A 22,104-nucleotide genomic window follows, 5' to 3' on the forward strand; every position below is an offset into this window, starting at 1 on the left:
TCTTGATTCCAGCTTCTGCTTCATCCAGCCCAGCGTTTCTCATGATGTACTCTGCATATAAGTTAAATAAGTAGAGTGACAATATACAGTCTCGACCTACTCCTTTTCCTATTTGGAACCAGTCTGTTGTTCCATGTCCAGTTCTAACTGTTGCTTCCTGACCAGCATACAAGTTTCTCAAGAGGCAGGTCAGGTGGTCTGGTATTCCCATCTCTTTCAGAATTTTCCACAGTTTGTGGTGATCCACACTGTCAAAGGCTTTGGTATAGTCAATAAAGCAGAAATAGATGTTTATCTGGAACTCTCTTGCTTTTTCGATGATCCAGCGGATGTTGGCAATTTGATCTCTGGTTCCTCTGCCTTTTCTAAAACCAGCTTGAACATCTGGAAGTTCACAATTCACGTATTGTTGAAGCCTGGCTTGGAGAACCCCAGTCCCATAATTGTCAGCAATTTTTATAATATGAGATGAATAACATCAAGATTTTATTTAGTGTGGAGTAGCACTAAGTTTCTGCCTTTAGCTGAAAAATATCGATGTACAAATTACTTCTATACAATCTTTAGAAAGTTTTCATGAGGATATATTGTAGATATCTGCAATCAGAACATTAAGAAATATTTTTGCCTTTTCTTTAACAACTGTACCATTCACTTCTACTACACATCTGCCACAGGCCCCATATATCCATTTCAAAATCCTCCTAGTTTTTATCCTTTTGCAATAAAAGGTACTTTAGAGGTAAGATAAACACCATGAGATGTGCATAAATCAAACTTTATTCTGACCCCATAATACTGACAAAGTAAACTTAAATAATCTAGAATTAACTTTATTCATTCAGGTAATACAATTTTAATAAATGTGTTAAACTTACAATTGTTCAGGAAGTTGTCTGTTTCTGTCTTGTTGATTTCTGAAACACACAGAAATGGTCAATAGAACAGGATCTGCACATCAGAATTTCCTAATGCCTCTGAGTACTTAAAATACTAAAGTTTGCTCGATTCCATTAAAAGATAGTATCTCTATGATGTAAAACTTTCAAAAAGCAACACAGTTTATCATAGACATAGTATATTCATTTTCTTGGGGAGAAGGGAGATTTGAACAGTTTCTTAAACTTTAGTGTGGCTAAAAGTCACCCGAAGAGCATCTTTATACTGTAAATTCCTTTTCCTTTTCCCAGTAATTCTGAGTTTGTCCTGAAACCCAGGAATCTGAGTTTTATAGCAGGAAATAGGATGTAGGTAGTTCATAGCTTTTAGGGGGGAAATCTTACTCTAAATCGCAGTATTATTCCCTAAATAATTGACCATTATTTCAGTTTTGTATTATTTGTTTTACCAAACTCATAAGCGTAGTTCCGTCTGTACAACATACCCTAGTGCATGTCCATAAATTAGTTCTCACTCCCATTGAAAAACAATGCTGTCCATTTCTTGGTCTTCTTTTCGCCAAAGTTTTAGCAAGACAATTTATCCTCAAATTGTCATTCAACTCTAGCCAGGGGCTCCTTAGCTCAACAATCAGATCCTAATCCTATCCAAATGCTAAACCAACCGATAGTTACATAAAACTCTCAATACTCAAATTTCCTGATTCAGTATTTCTAATGAATGAACCTATTTTCTTTGAACATGGCAAGATAGGATTTCTAAATGTAAAAAAAAATAATGTTAATTTCTTTAGTATTCAATAGTATTGATTCACAAAAAATCTATTTTCTAGAAAGACTTTTCTGACTTTATTCTGGCTACATTTGGAGAAAATGAAAAAATAACAAAGAAGTGGCCATTTATTCTCAGTAAATATTTAAAAACACCACCACAAGTCTCCCTATTTCAATATTCTTTATTTCAAGCTTTTCCTAGAGAAAATCTGGGCTTTGCATGTTGATACTATTACAAAAATAAATAAGAGACTCAAAATGGAGTCATTGTGCTAAGTCCCACATCGGTAAGCCAAACTTACCATCTAGCCTAATTGCGGTTTCAACCTATTTCAGGAATACGACTTTTAATCAGTGAATCTGGAATTACCTAGTCAGCACTAGTGAAGTAATCTGTCTGCTGACCCCCATCATCCCCCAAATAAAGTTTCCCTTTCCTGACACAATCCACTTTGCCAGAAAACTTCTTGCCTTCTTCTGGCCATAAAAGTCTTCCATTTTGTATAGCTCCTCGGAGTTCCTGTCTGTCCGCGAAGGCAGAGTGCTGCCCAATCCATAAATCATTAAATAAAGTCAATTAGACCTTTAAATTTACTTCTTTGAATTTCTTCCTTTTTTTTTAACATACTACTGACAGAGTTGACTTCATGAATGCATGGCTTGTGTATCTGCACCAAGTCCTATGCTCAGCATGACCTTGCACTTGGTTTAATGCTCACTGTGTTGAAATTGGTAATAATTGTTTCCTATAATTTGTGTTTGGAAGTGAAGTTTGACAGGATAATTGAGTATGGCACGGGCAGAGGAGATATATACCATGTGTCCATGGATTCATGCTACCCCTTTTGCATGTGTTATTCATGATATCCTATGAACTAAGAATTCCAATGGACCCACAATGTTCAGCAAACTCAAAATGAGTACAAGATAGTGTGTGATGTCTACCACTATATAAACAGAGGTTACTGACAGCCCCAGGAGGCCAAGTTTTCTGTTTGAACCAGAACTTGCTTAGAACGCTAAAGAAGTAATGGCATTCAAATAAACACAAATGACTAAGGGACCTACCATACCCTTTCTTGTGCCCGTTACTTCTTTGTATTAGCCAAAAGCTTTAGCTGAAAATAATGATACAGAAGGATGTTTTGGTCCTTCCTCACATAAGCTGATGGTAGAGAGCACTGGTAAAATGTACCTGTATCTAGAAAGGAAATAAACAATGTTGAGCTAGACTTCTCTAGCATTTCTTTGGTTGTGGTAACCAAGATGCATGCATGGATAAGCTATGAAATACAGTTGTATAATTTTCATGATTCCAAATAAAAATTAAATGCTTTCATAGTTGCATTTGAAATTGACATTTCACAATATAAAGGTCATCAGCAAAACTCATGCTATTAATTTAAAATTTTGACTCTATCACTTACTGCTGCTGCTGCTGCTAAGTCGCTTCAGTCGTGTCCGACTCTGTGCGACCCCATAGACGGCAGCCCACCAGGCTGCCCCATTCCTGGGATTCTCCAGGCAAGAACACTGGAGTGGGTTGCCATTTCCTTCTCCAATGCATGAAAGTGAAAAGTGAAAGGGAAGTCGCTCAGTCGTGTCCGACTCTTAGCGACCCCAAGGACTGCAGCCCACCAGACTCCTCCGTCCATGGGATTTCCCAAGCAAGAGTACTGAAGTGGGTTGCCATTTCCTTCTCCACGTTTTCATTTAAAATATCATTAATTAATAGATAAAAATACCATGACAAATTAAGAAAAATCATGTATCTTAGTACCTTTTACAGCACTGTCTAATTGCTTTTCAAAAGAGTCTCAGACTTTCACTTTTCACTGGGCCCCACAAATTACATACTAATAGCTGGCCCTGACTAGTGGGCTTCCTTTTCTAAGCAAGTAGAGGGACTAACCACCAGGTTTGGTCTCTAGTTACATCTGTCAGCTTTTATATTAGCACTTTTATTCCTTCTTTCTACTTGTGCCTTATTCTGTAGTTTTAGTCCTGCCATATCCAATACTTTATTCACCAGCCACATGTGCCTAGTAAGCTCTTGAAATGTGACTAAACTGAAGTGCATTATAAATATAAAATATACAATCAATTTCAAATCTCATGAAAAATGTTTACATGGACTATTTGTCAATATGAATTACATTGTGAATGCAATGTATTATATGTTACATTATTATTTCAAGAGTAGACAGTTATATGAACTACTTGTTGAAATAGTACTACTTTGGCTATATTGGGTTAAATGCATAAATTAATTAAATACATTTCACATGTTTACTTTTACTTTTTTAATGTGGCTACCAGAAACTTTAAGAATATACATGTGGCTGGTACACCATTTCTAGAGACTAACACTGTACTATAGCATATGACTGAGATTTTAACCAATCTTATATTTCCCCTGAGGGTCTTGTATGTTTTTCACTTTCTAGTTTTGAGGATCTATCACTGTTTATCTTGTTCCCTTGCCCTGACAAAATCAAAAAATTTAGATTTTTCAAGTTAGTTATAAAATATACCAAAAATAATTTTTGCCAAAAGATAAACGATATACTTTTCATTGGCAAAGGGCCTAAGAGAAGAAGCTGCTGCTGCTAAGTCACTTCAGTATTGTCTGACTCTGTGCAATCCCATAGACAGCAGCCCACTGGGCTCCTCCATCCCTGGGATTTTCCAGGCAAGAACACTGGAGTGGGTTGCCATTTCCTTCTCCAATGCATGAAAGTGAAAAGTGAAAGTGAAGTCGCTCAGTCGTGTCTGACTATTAGGGTCCCCGTGGACTGGAGCCCACCAGGCTCCTCTGTTCATTGAATTTTCCAGGCAAGAGTACTGGAGTGGGTTGCCATTGCCTTCTCTGAGAGAAGAAGCTAATAAGGTTTATTAATGACATTTGAATGAAAATGTCATTCAAATCACATTTGATGGCATGAATCTTTCACAAAATCTAAAAATCAGTAGCATATAAGCCATCACACTCAGAACATAAAAAGTAAGCAACAGGAAGAGGAATAAACACATAGAGCCACTTTTTCCATTCACTGGATTCTATAGCTAAAGTGTAAGGCCAAATATAGAAAAAGAATCCAGGCTCACCAGTTAATGACAGACTTGCAGAGGAGATGTAAGTTTAAGGTAGTATTAAAATTTTAACAACTTCATTTGGATCAATTTAGTCCCAAAGAAGTATTCTGTTGGTGGCAAGACCCCATAATGAAAAACATCCAAAAACTTTTAAAGATTAGTGCCCAAAACCAAAGTTATTCTATGTAAGAGAATTGAATTAGAAGAGATAAACTTACTTTTAATTTCAACTGATTCAGGATCTAATTTAGGGGGTCCTACAGCATCTTGCAGCTTTTCATGTAGAACATGTTGTATTATTTTATTGATGGTTTCAGGGTCCTCAGTAGAAGGAAATCTAAAAATCAGCAGCATATGAGCCAACACTCCATGTTCCTCTTGACTGTGGACCAAAAAAAAAGAAAAAAAGAGAGAGATACAGTTTTAAAAGGTTAAGTTCCAAATAAGATTTATGGCAATATCACAGTCTATTTTTTCTTTATAACTCATTTGAAACACAAACACACAGAACAAATCTGTAAATTCAATTTTAAAAGATCTAATGTGTTTTCTTCTATATTTCTGATGCTGGGAAAGATGGAGGGCAGGAAGAGAAAAGGGTGACAGAGGATGAGATGGTTAGATGGCATCACGACTCAGCAGACATGAGTCTGAGCAAACTCTAGGAGATAGTGAAGGACAGGAAGCCTGGCATGCTACAGTCCATGGAGTCAAAGAGTCAGATATGACTTAGGGACTGAACAACAACAACAACAATATTCCTATCGTTTGCCACATTCAAAACTCCCATCTCAGGCTTTCAGCTAGTAGCCTATGATCTTCCTTACCACCACAGGATCTAGTTAAATACTTGAGTTATTATCATCAAAAGACAATTGTCTTGTCAACCATCCAAAATTATCAAATAAAATGTATGGTAAATAAGAAACTAACTCTGGCTTTGGCTTTCAGGATTAATTAAATCCAGTGATTTCTCCCAAGTAATCTTCAGGCTCTTCTAAACAACTCTTAATCCTAAAGACATTAGAAAGCTTGACCAAGTCTTGACTTCACGTGATTTTATTTCCACAATAGAGTGTTATTGAGCCTTGGCATTATTTGAAGGAATTACTACTTTGGAACCACCCTTGACTACTCTTTCTCATTCTCAGTCTATACTCTACCCCTTCTTTCACAATCACAACCAGTTCCCTTTCAGCTTGGGTGCAATAGGCTGCCACTGTGCTGGGCATCTGAGGAGGGTGAGTCCAAGTGCATGGGCACTTTAAAAGCCATCTCCCAGATAGATACAATTTTGTAGATCTCAACATTTGACTCCTGTTCATTTTCAGAGTTAGATGTTTTGGAAGCTTGTCTCCAGGTACAGGTCCTAAAAGCTGAGGTGCCTGATTTGGGGTTGAAACTTTTCACTCATCAGGGAGAATCTCTGGGTTTGAGATTTTTTTCCTGGTGTGGCAGAATAGGATTTATGGCAAGATTGTGTCCCAGCCTCTCCAACCTGCTTCAGTGTGACTTTCTTCTCATTTGCTCAGTGTGCAGTAGTTACTCGGTAAACCTTTTTTTTTTTTTTTTTTTTAAGAGAAAATTGTTTCTTCTGTGTCTGTAGATTCAGTGACTCCATGGAAGGAGATGAGTTTTTTTTTTTTTTTTTTGCTGTTTGCTAGGACTTTCTTTTGTCTTTTTAATTTGTAATATTTATTTTTTAAATTTTTTTATTTTTAAACTTTACAATGTTGTATTAGTTTTGCCAAATATCGAAATGAATCTGCCACAGGTATACCCGAGTTCCCTATCCTGAACTCTCCACCCTCCTCTCTCCCCTCCCCTCCCTCTGGATCGTCCCAGTGCACCAGCCCCAAGCATCCAGTACTGTGCATCGAAACTGGACTGGCAACTCGTTTCATACATAATATTATACATGTTTCAATGCTATTTTCCCAAATCTCCCCACCCTCTCCCTCTCCCACAGAGTCCATAAGACTGATCTATACATCGGTGTTTCTTTTGCTGTCTCGTACACAGGGTTATTGTTTCCATCTTTCTAAATTCCATATATATGCGTTAGTATACTGTATTGGTGTTTTTCTTTCTGGCTTACTTCACTCTGTATAATAGGTTCCAGTTTCATCCATCTCATTAGAACTGATTCAAATGTATTCTTTTTAATGGCTGAGTAATACTCCATTGTGTATATGTACCACAGCTTTCTTATCCATTCATCTGCTGATGGGCATCTAGGTTGCTTCCATGTCCTGGCTATTATAAACAGTGCTGCGATGAACATTGGGGTGCACGTGTCTCTTTCCCTTCTGGTTTCCTCAGTGTGTATGCCCAGCAGTGGGATTGCTGCATCATAAGGCAGTTCTATTTCCAGTTTTTTAAGGAATCTCCACACTGTTCTCCAATCACAGCAGGATCCTCTATGACCCACCTCCCAGAATATTGGAAATAAAAGCAAAAATAAACAAATGGGACCTAATTAAACTTAAAAGCTTCTGCACATCAAAGGAAACTATTAGCAAGGTGAAAAGGCAGCCTTCAGAATGGGAGAAAATAATAGCAAATGAAGCAATGGACAAACAACTAATCTCAAAAATATACAAGCAACTCCTACAGCTCAACTCCAGAAAAATAAATGACCCAATCAAAAAATGGGCCAAAGAACTAAATAGACATTTCTCCAAAGAAGACATACAGATGGCTAACAAACACATGAAAAGATGCTCAACATCACTCATTATCAGAGAAATGCAAATCAAAACCACTATGAGGTACCATTTCACACCAGTCAGAATGGCTGTGATCCATAAGTCTACAAGCAATAAATGCTGGAGATGGTGTGGAGAGAAGGGAACTCTCTTGCACTGTTGGTGGAGATGAGTTTTTTTCTTCCTGCTTCACCATCTTGAACCAGAACCCCAAAGAATCTTACTCCTCACACATATGCTGCATCAACTTCTGTGCTCCCAAACTGTAGGTAGGAATACCAACTAGAATTCATTTTTGCAAGGTGGTTTATCTATTATAAATTTGATTATCTATCCTCTCTGATGCAGCATGTCTACTCTTAGAAGTTTAATCTTCAAAATACACTCTTTTGGTGCAAGGAGATATGTATACATACAGCATCTTAACTTTATCTTTAAATCAAAAAAATATTGTAACAACCCAAGTGCCCATCAAAAGGGCAATGGCTAAATCAATTTTGACATACACTTGTAGTGAAAAACTATATAGCCAGCTAAGTCAGTATGCAATCGTTGGGAAAATATTAAAAGTAAATTACTAACAAGATGTGTTGGGTGGCCATATGCAGGCCAAAGAGTCCTTCCTCCTACTGGGGCTCTTGGTGTCACTGTGACCAGCGAGCTGGACATCTTCATGGGGAACATGACCCTCATCAACGAGGATGTGTATCACCTCTGGCTGGATAGTGATTTGGTGAGTGGCGCGGTGGCCCTGAGGGTGTGCTTGCTGGGGAATCCTGAAGCAGCCCGGTGCCACAGCAGCGATGCTCCAGAGAGACACCATGGACCACTACAGTAATTTCCATGTGCTTGAGCACCTGCTCCATGCACCACCAAATCTGCGGCACCAGATCATCTTCCAGATCTTGCCCTTTTGATAGGCGCTGTTCATCTAGAGGGACTCTCCCTCTAACCAGGCCTTCGTGCGGGAGGCGCTGGGCAAGAATCTGTCCAAGGGCACCAAGAAAGACCTGGATGACTTAGGCACGAAAACCGGCATCACCCTCAAGAGCTACTGGAGACAGTCTGACAACTTTAAGCGAGTCTTCAAGGTGGTAGAGGAAATGAAGGGCTCCCCGATCAACAATCAGGAGGAGCTACCCCACACCCCCATGCCCAAGGCCAGGGGCGGCGGCCGGGAGGAGCAACCCCACGTCCAAGGAGCTGTGGCTGCACGGGGGCAGGAGGGCCTAGAGGAGCTATCCCACGTTGAAGGTCAGGAAGGGCAGCGTTTAGGAAATACCCTTCATCCAAGGTAAGGAGCAACGGCTGTGCTTTGCTGGAGCAGCGGTGAAGAGATACCCAACGCCCAAGGTAAGAGAAACCCAAGTAAGATGGTAGGTGTTGCAAGAGGGCATCAGAGGGCAGACACACTGAAATCGTACTCACAGAAAACTAGTCAATCTAATCACACTAGGACCACAGCCTTGTCTAACTCAATGAAACTAAATCATGCCCATGGGGCAACCCAAGACGGACGGGTCATGGTGGAGAGATCTGACAGAATGTGGTCCACTGGAGAAGGGAATGGCAAACCACTTCAGTATTCTTGCCTTGAGAACCCCATGAACAGTATGAAAAGGCAAAATGATAGGATGCTGAAAGAGGAACTCCCCAGGTCAGTAGGTGCCCAATAGTCTACTGGAGATCAGTGGAGAAATAACTCCAGAATGAATGAAGGGATGGAGCCAAAGCAAAAACAATCTCCAGCTGTGGATGCGACTGGTAATAGAAGCAAGGTCCCATGCTGTAAGGAGCAATATTGCATAGGAACCTGGAATGTCAGGTCCATGAATCAAGGCAAATTGGAAGTGGTCAAACAGGAGATGGCAAGAGTGAATGTCAACATTCTAGGAATCAGCTAACTGAAATGGACTGGAATGGGTGAATTTAACTCAGATGACCATTATATCTACTACTGCGGGCAGGAATCCCTCAGAAGAAATGGAGTAGCCATCACGGTCAACAAAAGAGTCTGAAATGCAGTACTTGGATGCAATCTCAAAAATGACAGAATGATCTCTGTTCGTTTCCAAGGCAAACCATTCAATATCACAGTAATCCAAGTCTATGCCCCAACCAGTAACGCTGAAGAAGCTGAAGTTGAACGGTTCTCTGAAGACTACAAGACCTTTTAGAACTAACACTCAAAAAAGATGTCTTTTTCATTATAGGGGACTGGAATGCAAAAGTAGAAAGTCAAGAAACACCTGGAGTAACAGGCAAATTTGGCCTTGGAATATGGAATGAAGCAGGGCAAAGACTAATAGAGTTTTGCCAAGAAAATGCACTGGTCATAACAAACACCCTCTTCCAACAACACAAGAGAAGACTCTACACATGGACATCACCAGATGGTCAACACCAAAATCAGATTGATTATATTCTTTGCAGCCAAAGATGGAGAAGCTCTATACAGTCAACAAAAACAAGACCAGGAGCTGACTGTGGCTCAGATCATGAACTCCTGATTACCAAATTCAGAACTTAAATTGAAGAAAATGAAGAAAACCAGTAGACCATTCAGGTATGACCTAAATCAAATCCCTTATGATTATACAGTGGAAGTGAGAAATAGATTTAAGGGCCTAGATCTGATAGATAGAGTGCCTGATGAACTATGGATGGAGGTTTGTGACATTGTACAGGAGACAGTGATCAAGACCATCCCCATGGAAAAGAAATGCAAAAAAGCAAAATGGCTGTCTGGGGAGGCCTTACAAATAGCTGTGAAAAGAAGAGAAGCGAAAAGCAAAGGAGAAAAGGAAAGATACAAGCATCTGAATGCAGAGTTCCAAAGAATGGCAAGAAGAGATAAGAAAGCCTTCCTCAGCGATCAGTGCAAATAAATAGAGGAAAAAATAGAATGGGAAAGACTAGAGATCTCTTCAAGAAAATTAGAGATACCAAGGGAACATTTCATGCAAAGATGGGCTTGATAAAGGACATAAATGGTATGGACCTAACGGAAGCAGAAGATATCAAGAAGAGGTGGCAAGAATACACAGAAGAACTGTTCAAAAAAGATCTTCATGACCCAGATAATCACGATGGTGTGATCACTCACCTAGAGCCAGACATCCTGGAATGTGAAGTCAAGTGGGCCTTAGAAAGCATCACTACCAACAAAGCTAGTGGAGGTGATGGAATTCCAGTTGAGCTATTTCAAATCCTGAAAGACGATGCTGTGAAAGTGCTGCACTCAATATGCCAGCAAATTTGGAAAACTCAGCAGTGGCCACAGGACTGGAAAAGGTCAGTTTTCATTCCAATCCCAAAGAAAGGCAATGCCAAAGAATGCTCAAACGAATTGCACTCATCTCACACACTAGTAAAGTAATGCTCAAAATTCTCCAAGCCAGGCTTCAGCAGTATGTGAACCATGAACTTCCGGATGTTCAAGCTGGTTTTAGAAAAGGCAGAGGAACCAGAGATGAAATTGCCAACATCCGCTGGATCATGGAAAAAGCAAGAGAGTTCCAGAAAAACATCTATTTCTGCTTTATTGACTATGCCAAAGCCTTTGACTGTGTGGATCACAATAAACTGTGGGAAATTCTGAAAGAGATGGGAATCCTAGACCACCCGACCTGCCTCTTGAGAAATCTGTATGCAGGTCAGGAAGCAAAAGTTGGAACTGAACATGGAACAACAGACTGTTTCCAAATAGGAAAAGGAGTACATCAAGGCTGTATATTGTCACCCTGCTTATTTAACTTATATGCAGAGTACATCATGAGAAATGCTGGACTGGAAGAAACACAAGCTGGAATCAAGATTGCCAGGAGAAATATCAATAAGCTCAGATATGCAGTTGACACCATCCTTATGGCAGAAAGTGAAGAGGAACTAAAAAGCCTCTTGATGAAAGTGAAAGTGGAGAGTGAAAAAGTTGGCTTAAAGCTGGACATTGAGAAAACTAAGATCATGGCATCCAGTCCCATCACTTCATGGCAAATGGATGGGGAAACAGTGGAAACAGTGTCAGACTTTATTTTTCTGGGCTCTAAAGTCACTGCAGATGGTGACTGAAGCCATGAAATTAAAAGACACTTACTCCTTGGAAGGAAAGTTATGACCAACCTAGACAGCATATTCAAAAGCAGAGACATTACTTTGCCAACAAAGGTCCGTCTAGTCAAGGCTATGGTTTTTCCAGTGAGCATGTATGGATGTGAGAGTTGGACTGTGAAGAAGGCTGAGCGCCGAAGAATTGATGCTTTTGAAATGTGGTGTTGGAGAAGACTCTTGAGAGTCCCTTGGACTGCAAGGAGATCTAACCAGTCCATTCTGAAGGAGATCAGCCCTGCGATTTCTTTGGAAGGAATGATGCTAAAGCTGAAACTCCAGTACTTTGGCCACCTCATGATAAAAGTTGACTCATTGGAAAAGACTCTGATGCTGGGAGGGATTGGGGACAGGAGGAGAAGGGGACGACAGAGGATGAGATGGCTGGATGGCATCACTGACTCAATGGACATGAGTCTGAGTGAACTCTGGGAGTTGGTGATGGACAGGGAGGCCTGGCATGCTGCGATTCATGGGGTCTCAAAGAGTCAGACACGACTGAGCGACTGATCTGAACTGAACTGAACTGGTCGACAACACCCAGCAGCACTTCCTCCTGTTCGAGCGACTGGCCAGGGACTATGCAGCCATTGTCTTCTTTGCCAACAATCGCTTTGAGACAGGGAAGGAAAAAACTGCAGTCTCTCAGCTTTTGGGATTTTGCCTTCTGTGCTGAGTTCATGTTCTCGAACTGGACCCTCGGAGTTGTGGACTCCTGGGTGGATGACATGCATGTGGACTTAGAGGAGGAGAGTCTCCAGGACTTGAAGGAGATCAAACTGCCCTCTGGGGAAAGCTCTGTGTCTTTTCGAAGATGGAAGCCAGGTCCTGGGGGCTGGTGAATGTGGCCTCCAAGCTGACCCACAATAAGCATGTCAGAGACCTGTTTGTGGACCTTGTGGAGAAGTTCATGGAACCCTGTGGCCCAGACCACTGGCCGTTGAATGATTAATCAGTGTTGTGCATTGGTCCACTCCCTGGATGACTCTCGGCACCAGGCCCTCTGGGAGGGCTACATGGACACCCTCCCACCCTCCTTGGCTGCCTCCTGTGTCTCTATCATGACTGAGGCCACCGCCACACACTGACAATAAAGTTGCCATGACTTTGGGGAAAAAAAAGATGTGTTATTTCTGGGCATGAAACTATTAAAGAGGGGACTTTCGCTTTCTGTTTTTTTGTAATCTTGTGTTATTTGAATTTTACACAATTTTGTATTGCTTTTGTAATCTGGAAAAATAGAGCTTTAAAGGGATCATTGTTATATATCTCATCCCCCTTTTCACTGCCATAGCACCCCTATACATCCATTACTTACTCTTTTCTTCTTTCCCATAAAGTACTCCTCTACTGGCTCACTGAGAGAGACAAAAACAGCACCTCCCTCTACCCTAGCTATATGATTTACCTCACACCTTCGTATCACAGAAAACCTTCCTGAGTGGGTAAATTACTTTCTACCTCACATTTACTTCATTGCAGTCTACTTCCTCCCCTTCTGTTCAACTGAATCATTTCTCTACTTGAACACTAATGACTTCCTCATTGACATTTCCCATGAATTCTTTCTAGTCATATTACTTGGTAGCTCAGGAATCTTGTCAATACTGACCACTCCCTCACTAAAACTTTCTGTTATTAGCTTCAGTGGTGCCTCTCTCGACTCTTTGTTTTGCCTGCTCCTTCCCTGTCTATTTCCTAGTTTGCTATTTTTCTTCTATTTCCTTAAATATGTCATTCCTCAAGCTTTCTTCACGATCCTTTTTTTCTTGCATTACCCCTTTTCTGAGAAATTCTGTTGACACCCACACTTTCTAATACTCTGAGTTGATGTTGAGCAAATTTATGTCTTCAACTCAGTTTCCATTTCCTCCCTTATGTCAGACTCATATTTTGGGCTCATAGGATCACTTAGTATCTCAAATCAATATCTCTAAAGACTGACTTTATCTCTCCAACAAATTTGCACATCTTCAGAAGAAAGAATAACGAATAGAAAGATTTCTGGGATGAAGGGGTAAACAAATTAGAAAGTGATTCAGAAGATAGAATTGATTGTTGTTTTACAGTTGCTCTGTCATGTTTGACTCTTTGCAACCCCATGGACTGCATCACACCTGGCTTCCCTGTCCTTCACCATCTCCCAGAGTTTGCTCAAACTTATGTCCATTGAGTTGGTGATGATATTTAACCATCTTGTTCTCTGTCATCCCCTTCTCCTCCTGCCTTTGATCTTTCCCAGCATCAGAGTCTTTTCCAGTGAGTCAGCTCTGCATCAGGTGGCCAAAGTATTGGAGCTTCAGCTTCAGCATCAGTCTTTCCAATGAATAATCAGGGTTTATTTCCTTTAGGATTGACTGGTTGATCTCCTTGCTGCCCAAAGGGAATCTCAAGATTCTTCTCTACCGCTACAGTTCAAAGGCATCAATTCTTCAGCAGTCAACCTTTTTTATTGTCCAGTTCTCACATCCATACATGACTACTGGAAAAACCATAATATTGACTATATGGACCTTTGTAGGCATAGTGATGACTTTGCTTTTTAATACACTGTCTAGGTTTGTCTTTGCTTTAGTTGCAAGGAGCAATAGTTCCTCTCCAGTAGCATATTGGACCCCTCTGACCTGAGAGCTTCATCTTTCACTGTCATGTCTTTTTGCCTTTTCATACCATTCATGGGGTTCTTGAGGCAAGAACGCTGAAGTGGTTTGCCATTCCCTTCTCCAGTAGGCCACATTTTATCAGAACTCTCCACCATGACCCATCCATCTTGGGTGGCCCTACATGTCATGACTCATGGTTTCATTGAGTTAAGCAAAGTTGTGATCCATGATTCAGGTCTTCATTCTGTCTTCCCTCTGATGGATAAGATGCTTGTGCAAGTTTCTTGATGGGAGAGACTGGCTGTGGAGAAAACTGGGTCTTGTTCTGGTGGGCAAGGCTATGCTCACTAAGTCTTTAATCCAATTTTCTGCTGATGGTTGAGGCTGTGTAATGGCAGAAATGAAAGAAGCCTACACCTTGGAAGAAAAGCTATGACAAACTTAGACAGCATATTAAAAAGCAAAGATATTACCTTGCTGACAAAAGTCTGTAAGGTCAAATCTATGGTTTTCCCAGTAGTCATGTATGGATATGAGAATTGGACAATAAAGAACGCTGAGCATCAAAGAATTGATGCTTTTGAACTGTGGTGTTGGAAAAGACTTTTGAGAGTCCCTTGGACTGCAAGATCAAACCAGTCAATCCTAAAGGAAATCAGTCCTGAATATTCACTGGAAGGACTGATTCTGAAGCTGAAGCTCCAATCCTTTGGTCACCTGACGCAAAGAGCTAATTCATTGGAAAAGACCCTGATGCTGGGAAAGATTGAAGGTAGGATGAGAAGTGGACAACAGAGGATGAGATGGTTGGATGGCATCACTGACTCGATGAACATGAATTTGAGCAAGCTCCAGGAGTGGGTGAAGGACAGGGAAGCCTGGTGTGCTGCAGTCTATGTGGTCACAAAGAGTTGAACACAACTGAGTGACTGAACTGAACTGTACTGAATGGCAATAATGGTCACCTCCTTCAAAATGATTTATGCCAGCATGCCAGGCCTCCCAGAACTGTTGTAGTCAGTTCCCCTGACCCCACGACAGGCCACTGTTGACCCACACCTTCCCTGGAGACTCCCAAGCACACACAGGCAAGTCTGACTCATTCTCTTATGATGTCACTGCTCCTTTCTCCAGGGTCCTGGTGCACACAAGGTTTTATTTGTGTTCTCCAAGAGTCTCTGTTTCCCCAGTCCTGTAGAATTGGTAGAACTTAGTTATTCATGAAGTTCAAGGGGCCCAGGAAAGGGAGGAGCATGGGTGACTTCCAGGTTTCTTATTAGCATAATTAGGTTTTTCTTGAGTTTGAGAATTTTCTGTGAAACACCCACATGGAAGTGTGCATGGGCAAACATATATTTCTAGAACCAGGACAAAAATTTAGACTGGAGATAGAAACTTGGATTTCCATAGCCTAGGAAACCATGGTGTGAGTGAATGAAATCCCCTTGAGAGAATGAAAATTTGATAACTGGAGAAGCAGATAAAGATCCAAGAAAAAGGAATATTTTGAACATCAAAGAGTATGGAATTTTCAAGAGAAAGTGGGCAACTAAGTAACAGGTTGATGAGCAACTTGGAGCTTTTGTCATTGAAACACTGTTGGAAATAGCAGCTATTTTATTCTGGAAATTACAAATAATTCGTATGAAGATAATACTTTATTTTAAGATCCTCCTATATTATTTTGTTTTAAATGTTATGCCTTGGATTCTATTTATTGATGATTGATGAAATTGAAGAAAGTGAAGAAAACCACTAGACCATTCAGGTATGACCTAAATCAAATCCCTTGTGACTATACAGAGGAAATGAGCAACAGATTTAAGGGACTAGATCCGATAGAGTGCTTGATGAACTGTGGACAGAAGTTCCTGATATTGTACAGGAGATAGGAATCAAGACCACCCCCAAGAAAAAGAAATGCAAAAGGCACAATGGCTGTCTGAGGAGGCCTTACAAATAGCTGCGAAAAGAAGGGAAGTGAAAAGGAAATGAGAAAAGGAAAGATATACCCATTTGAATGCAGAGTTCCAAAGAATAGCAAGGAGAGATAAGGAAGACTTCCTCAGCGATCAATGCAAAGAAATAGAGGAAAACAACAGAATGGGAAAGACTAGAGATCTCTTCAAGAAAATTAGAGATACCAAGGGAACATTTCATGCAAAGATGGGCTCAGTAAAGGACAGAAATGGTAGGGACCTAACAGAAGCAGAAGATATTAAGAAGGGGTGGCAAGAATACACAGAAGAACTGTACAAAAAAGATCTTCATGACCCAGATAATCATGATGGTGTCATCACTCACCTAGAGCCAGACATCCTGGAATGTGGAGTCAAGTGGCCCTTAGGAACCATAACTACGAACAAAGCTAGTGGAGGTGATGGAATTCCAGTGGAGCTATTTCAAATTCTGAAAGATGATGCTGTGAAAGTGCTGCACTCAATATGCCAGCAAATTTGGAAAACTCAGCAGTGGCCACAGGACTGGAAAAGGTCAGTTTTCATTCCAATCCCAAAGAAAGGCAATGCCAAAGAATGTTCAAAGTACCACACAATTGCACTCATCTCACATGCTAGTAAAGTGATGCTTAAAATTCTCCAAGCCAGGTTTCAGCAATATGTGAACCGTGAACTTCCAGATGTTCCAGCTGGTTTTAGAAAAGGCAGAGGAACCAGAGATCAAATTGCCAACATCTGCTGGATCATTGAAAAACAAGAGAGTTCCAGAAAAACATCTATTTCTGCTTTATTGACTATGCTAAAGCCTTTGACTGTGTGGATCACAATAAACTGTGGAAAATTCTGAAAGAGATGGGAATCCCAGACCACCTGACCTGCCTCTTGAGATATCTGTATGCAGGTCAGGAAGCAACAGTTAGAACTGGACATGGAACAACAGACTGGTTCCAAATAGGAAAAGGAGTATGTCAAGGCTGTATATTGTCACCCTGCTTATTTGACTTATATGCAGAGTACATCATGAGAAACGCTGGGCTGGAAGAAACACAAGCTGGAATCAAGATTGCCAGAAGAAATATCAATAAGCTCAGATATGCAGGTGACACCACCCTTTAGGGCAGAAAGTGAAGAAGAACTAAAGAACCTCTTGATGAAAGTGAAAGTGGAGAGTGAAAAAGTTGGCTTAAAGCTGGACATTGAGAAAACTAAGATCATGGCATCCAGTCCCATCACTTCATGGCAAATGGATGGGGAAACAGTGGAAACAGTGTCAGACTTTATTTTTCTGGGCTCCAAAGTCACTGCAGATGGTGACTGCAGCCATGAAATTAAAAGACATTTACTCCTTGGGAGGAAAGTTATGACCAACCTAGACAGCATATTAAAAAGCAGAGACATTACTTTGTCAACAAAGGTCCGTCTAGTCAAGGCTATGGTTTTTCCAGTGGGCATGTATGGATGTGATAGTTGGACAATAAAGGGATCTGAATGCTAAAGAATTGATGCTTTTGAAATGGTGTTGGAGAAGACTCTTGAGAGTCCCTTGGACTACAAGGAGATCCAACAAGTCCATCCTAAAGGAATTCAGTCCTGAATATTCATTGGAAGGACTAATGTTGAAGCTGAAACTCCAATACTTTGGCCACCTGATGGGAAGAGATGACTCATTTGAAAAGACCCTGATGCTGAGAAAGATTGAGGGCAGGAGGAGAAAGGGAAGACAGAGGATGAGATGGTTGGATGGTATCACTGACTCCATGGACATGGGTTTGGGTGGACTCGGGAGTTGGTGATGGACAGGGAGGCCAGGCATGCTGCGGTTCCTGGGGTCACAAGGAGTCGGACACGACTGAGTGACTGAACTGAACTGAACTGATGAACAGATCTGAGATCTTAAATATTTATAGCAAAAAAAAAAAAAAATGAGTAAAATGAAAAGAAAGAAATATAGTAGGAAGGAGTACCAAGAAGAGAAAAAAAAACTCCTCTACTACACTATTTTACATAGGACACTTATTTGTTATTAAACCAAGAGATGTGGCTTAGGTCCCTATTTGTTCTAACTAATTTCCTAAAGTCAAACAAGTCAAAAAACCCAATTCTATAATACAGCCACCAATAACACTTAGAATCTGCCTGCAGTGTAGGAGACCTGGGTTTGATCCCTGGTTTGGGAAGATCCCCTGGAGACAGGAAAGGTTACCCACTCCAGTATTCTCGCCTGGAGAATTCCATAAATTATACAATCCATGGCATTGCAAAGAGTCAGACATGACTGAGAGCCTTTCACTTTCATTTTTCCCTTAAAATCATCTTGCAAATTCTTTCTTTTGGATTTAAAGAATGAGTAAGGCACATTGTAACCCACGACTTAACACAGAACAGATACAAAATTAATCTGTTAAATTATATCACATATGAACAATTCAAACTATTTTTTACTGACCAGATTAACAGCTTTAGCTTCAAATTATAATCAGAAGTCAGTATTTTAGATCTACATACCTGAACTTGATAATGTGAGACTTGACAAATTTTCCCCTCAATGAAGATTTATGAAATGCATTTTTTACCTGTTCCAAAAATATTCAAAATATGTCAGCAAGGATAATTTTCTAAAATTCTGCAAACTGATTCAAAGCTTAAAACATTTTTAAAAACAAAACACACTGACCGACATTTCACAATTGCTGAACTTGAGGAGTCTCTTTTTGTACTCTGTTCAGTGATTTCAACTGAACTCTGACTTAAGAATTGTATGAGCTGGAGAACCATAGGAGGGGGCTAGGAGTGATGTCTGCTGTGCTACACTTGGAAAGAGATAAAAGAGAGTAAACAGACTGGGTTTTGAAAAGCAAGAGAAGTATTCACTCTATGAGACAGAGACTTTTACTGTAGGTAGACAAAGGAAATGGAAAAAACTGTGGCAGGTGGTAGGTCATAAATTCAATCCATGGCCTCACCATCCTGAACACACTGGGTCTCATCTGATCTCAGAAGCAGAGTTAGGCTAGGTTAGTACTTGGAAGAGATAATGAATGTGAGAATGAATGCATAACGGTGTCACATGGTTCTCAAACCTAGTGAAAAATATTACCAAATATCCCTTCATAATCTACACCCAATTCAGCACTCAAGATGCTCTTAGGAAGGCTCAGATGAACTGGGATACATAGCTGATGGTGTGTGTGTGTTAGTTGCTCAGTTGTGTCCGATTCTTTGCAATGCCATGGACTATAGCCCGCCAGGCTCCTCTGGCCATGGGATTTTCCAGACAAGAATACTGGAGTGGGTTGCCATTTCCTTCTCCAGGGGATTTTCCCAACCCAGAGATCAAACCTGGGTATCCTGTTTTGGCAGGCAGATTCTTTACCACTGAGCCACCTGGGAACCAAACACAGATACTACGGGCTGGTGACTAATTGACAATGAGCCTTTTTATTCTTTCTTACATTTTGTTTGACTTCTGACTTTGTTCCCAAGGACAGTTACTTCAATTATGAATAAATCAGCACAATTCAATTGAGCCCTCTAATGAGAGCATTCATTTGGAAATAAATTTAAAGGTTTTTTTTTAATCAAATAACTTCAAAATTAATTGTTTTGAAGAGTACTAGAGTCCTATTTATATTCCTTTATGTTTAAGTCAGTCTGAATCTTATACAAAATTTAGTGACTGGCACAGAAAACAAGAAAAACAGTTGCATTTTTACTTAATATATTTACTTCCATTTCCTTTCCTTTACTATATATTACATTTATATTACATTATTTTTATATATAATACTATATATTACATTATACTTTACTATATATTACATTTCATTTCCTTTACTATATATTACATTTCCTTTTGTTTACAATATATTACATATTTATATATATATATACTTTAAATATATATGTATGTGTGTGTATAATATATATACACACACATACATATCTTTAAGCAGATATATTTCCTTAAAAAGAGCTTATTTGATATTTCCCTGATTTGGTGTTTACAAATACAAATTCAACCAAGATTTGATCTCCTCAGCAAAGTATCCAAATCCTTAGGCTTCTAATTTACCAGACAGTTTCCAGGTGGACCACTGCCATTCTGTTCTCTCTCAGGATATTGGAAAACAGTTTGGGAATTTTCTAGTCTAGTGGCTTAATTTTCACATAAGGGAATTTTTCCAGAATGGCAAAGAGATATGCCAAATGACACATCATTGGCTAGTAGATGGTCCTAGAAGTAGGTGTCCCAGCTCCTAGTTTAGGGTGCTTTTCATCACATCATTTCACAAATAACCTCACAGACTATCAGGAAACTTCCAAAGTATTCTCTAAGTAGTCTGACAATGATAAGTCTTCACCCAGGCTCTTGCTCTTTTGGCCTATACTGCTAAGTTTTCCCAGGTGGTGCTAGTGGTAAAGAACCCGTCTGCCAATGCAGGAGACGTAAGAGATGCGGGTTCGATCTCTGGGTTGGGAAGATGCCCTGGAGGAGGTCACAGCAACCCACTCCAGTATTCTTGCCTGGAGAATCCCACAGACAAAGGGGCCTGGTAGGCTATGGTCTGCAAGGATCACTAAGAGTCAGACATGACTGAATCGACTTAGCATGCATGCCTAGTTTTCCACTATTTATAATTTTCATTTATTCCTCAGGATACATGTTGATGACCTAAGGATAAAGATGAATATCCAAGGATTTCCTATAGATTTATGTACTAAAAACTTGTCCAAGGTTGGATACTTTTTAGTACTAAAATACTACTCAAGTACGTGTCTGAATAGTTTCAATCTTGTGTCTTCTGCTAAAGGTCTCTTCTTGAGGAAATCAATGACACAACAACCATATTTTGGGTCACCCTCACATTCCCAGAATTTCTTGGCTAAAGAAGGGTAAGTAAGAAGGACAAATAGAAAAGACTAAAGGTCACTAGGTTTAGTCCTATAAGGAATATTCCTCCAAGTCATGTATTGTCAATTTTGTTTTATATCTCTCAGGTAGGGTCTCTCCCCATTTTGCAAAGATATAAAAGCTCAGTTGAATGGACATTTGAGAAGCTAGGATACTAAAAATTTTTGGTAGAAAGTGATAGCAAATGTCCTAGAAATGGGGGGAAATGCTTACCATTGATTCAATTTTCTGGCTCATTTTTGTGAAATTTTCAGAAGCCTCTTTTCCAAACTCATCATATACTTTGTTACTTGTAAATGACAATGTGCTGTAGTAATTGTAGGTCTTCTTTTGATCTATAAGGAAAGAGGCAAAAATGTATCATACTTTTTCTCAGATGTGTGTAAAGCATCAGGCATTTCCTTGTTTGGTAGTTGCTAGACAGAATGAGACAGGAAAAAATTTCCCACCCAGATTATCTCCATCATCCTGCTCTGAGCTTCATGGTTATCTCAAAAATAAAAGACAACAACATTCATCATTATAAGATTTAGAGTGTAAAATCATTATAAGATTTAGAGTGTAAAATCCATACGAAATGCTCGGTGTTCCCGTACGCTAATTAGTCACATGGATATTTCTGAATAAACCACAAGAAGCAGCTAGTCAGGCCATCTGAACTTCTGAATAGATTCAGAAGCTTCCCAACAGCAAACACATCTTTATATTTTAAAAGTAGATTTCTTCCAATTCTGTAAACTTCCCATCAATTCTGGCTGCAAGGACTCTAGAATAAGAAAATTTATTCTGGCTAAAGAAGGAGGTGAAGGTAGGGATTAAAATGCCAGGAGTTCAGTGTATAGAATTTTAAGGAGCTAGAGTTGCCACCTTGGTAACCCTCCAGGGACACTACATAGTCTCACCTGGTTCCCTTGGCTCTCCATTTATTTTCTCCCTCCAGCCAGAGGCATTGGCTTTTTTGTTTCTTTAGCCAATGTCTCCACTTTCTGCATCCAGTTCAAGCAGCCCAAGTTTTTGGTCTGCTGAAGAATTAATGCAGCATAGCTT

The 22,104-nt window shown here is 40.0% G+C and overlaps 1 protein-coding gene and 1 pseudogene across 1 annotated transcript in view; one reads left to right on the forward strand and one right to left on the reverse strand.

Annotated features, from left to right (window-relative positions):
* Positions 1–22,104, reverse strand: part of LOC102278768 (transmembrane protease serine 11E-like) — a 51,757-nt gene that overhangs the window by 11,059 nt on the left and 18,594 nt on the right. Inside the window, exons 3-6 of the mRNA XM_014482958.2 lie at positions 21,271–21,392; positions 18,651–18,718; positions 4,988–5,151; positions 879–917 (exon numbers count right to left, since the gene is read on the reverse strand). Coding sequence (XP_014338444.2) covers positions 879–917; positions 4,988–5,151; positions 18,651–18,718; positions 21,271–21,392 — 393 coding nt within the window. The remainder of the gene's footprint in view (positions 1–878; positions 918–4,987; positions 5,152–18,650; positions 18,719–21,270; positions 21,393–22,104) is intronic.
* On the forward strand, positions 7,960–12,653 carry LOC102278210 (acidic fibroblast growth factor intracellular-binding protein-like; annotated as a pseudogene).

The sequence above is a fragment of the Bos mutus genome, chromosome 6, assembly GCF_027580195.1.
Source record: "Bos mutus isolate GX-2022 chromosome 6, NWIPB_WYAK_1.1, whole genome shotgun sequence".
NCBI lineage: Eukaryota > Metazoa > Chordata > Mammalia > Artiodactyla > Bovidae > Bos > Bos mutus.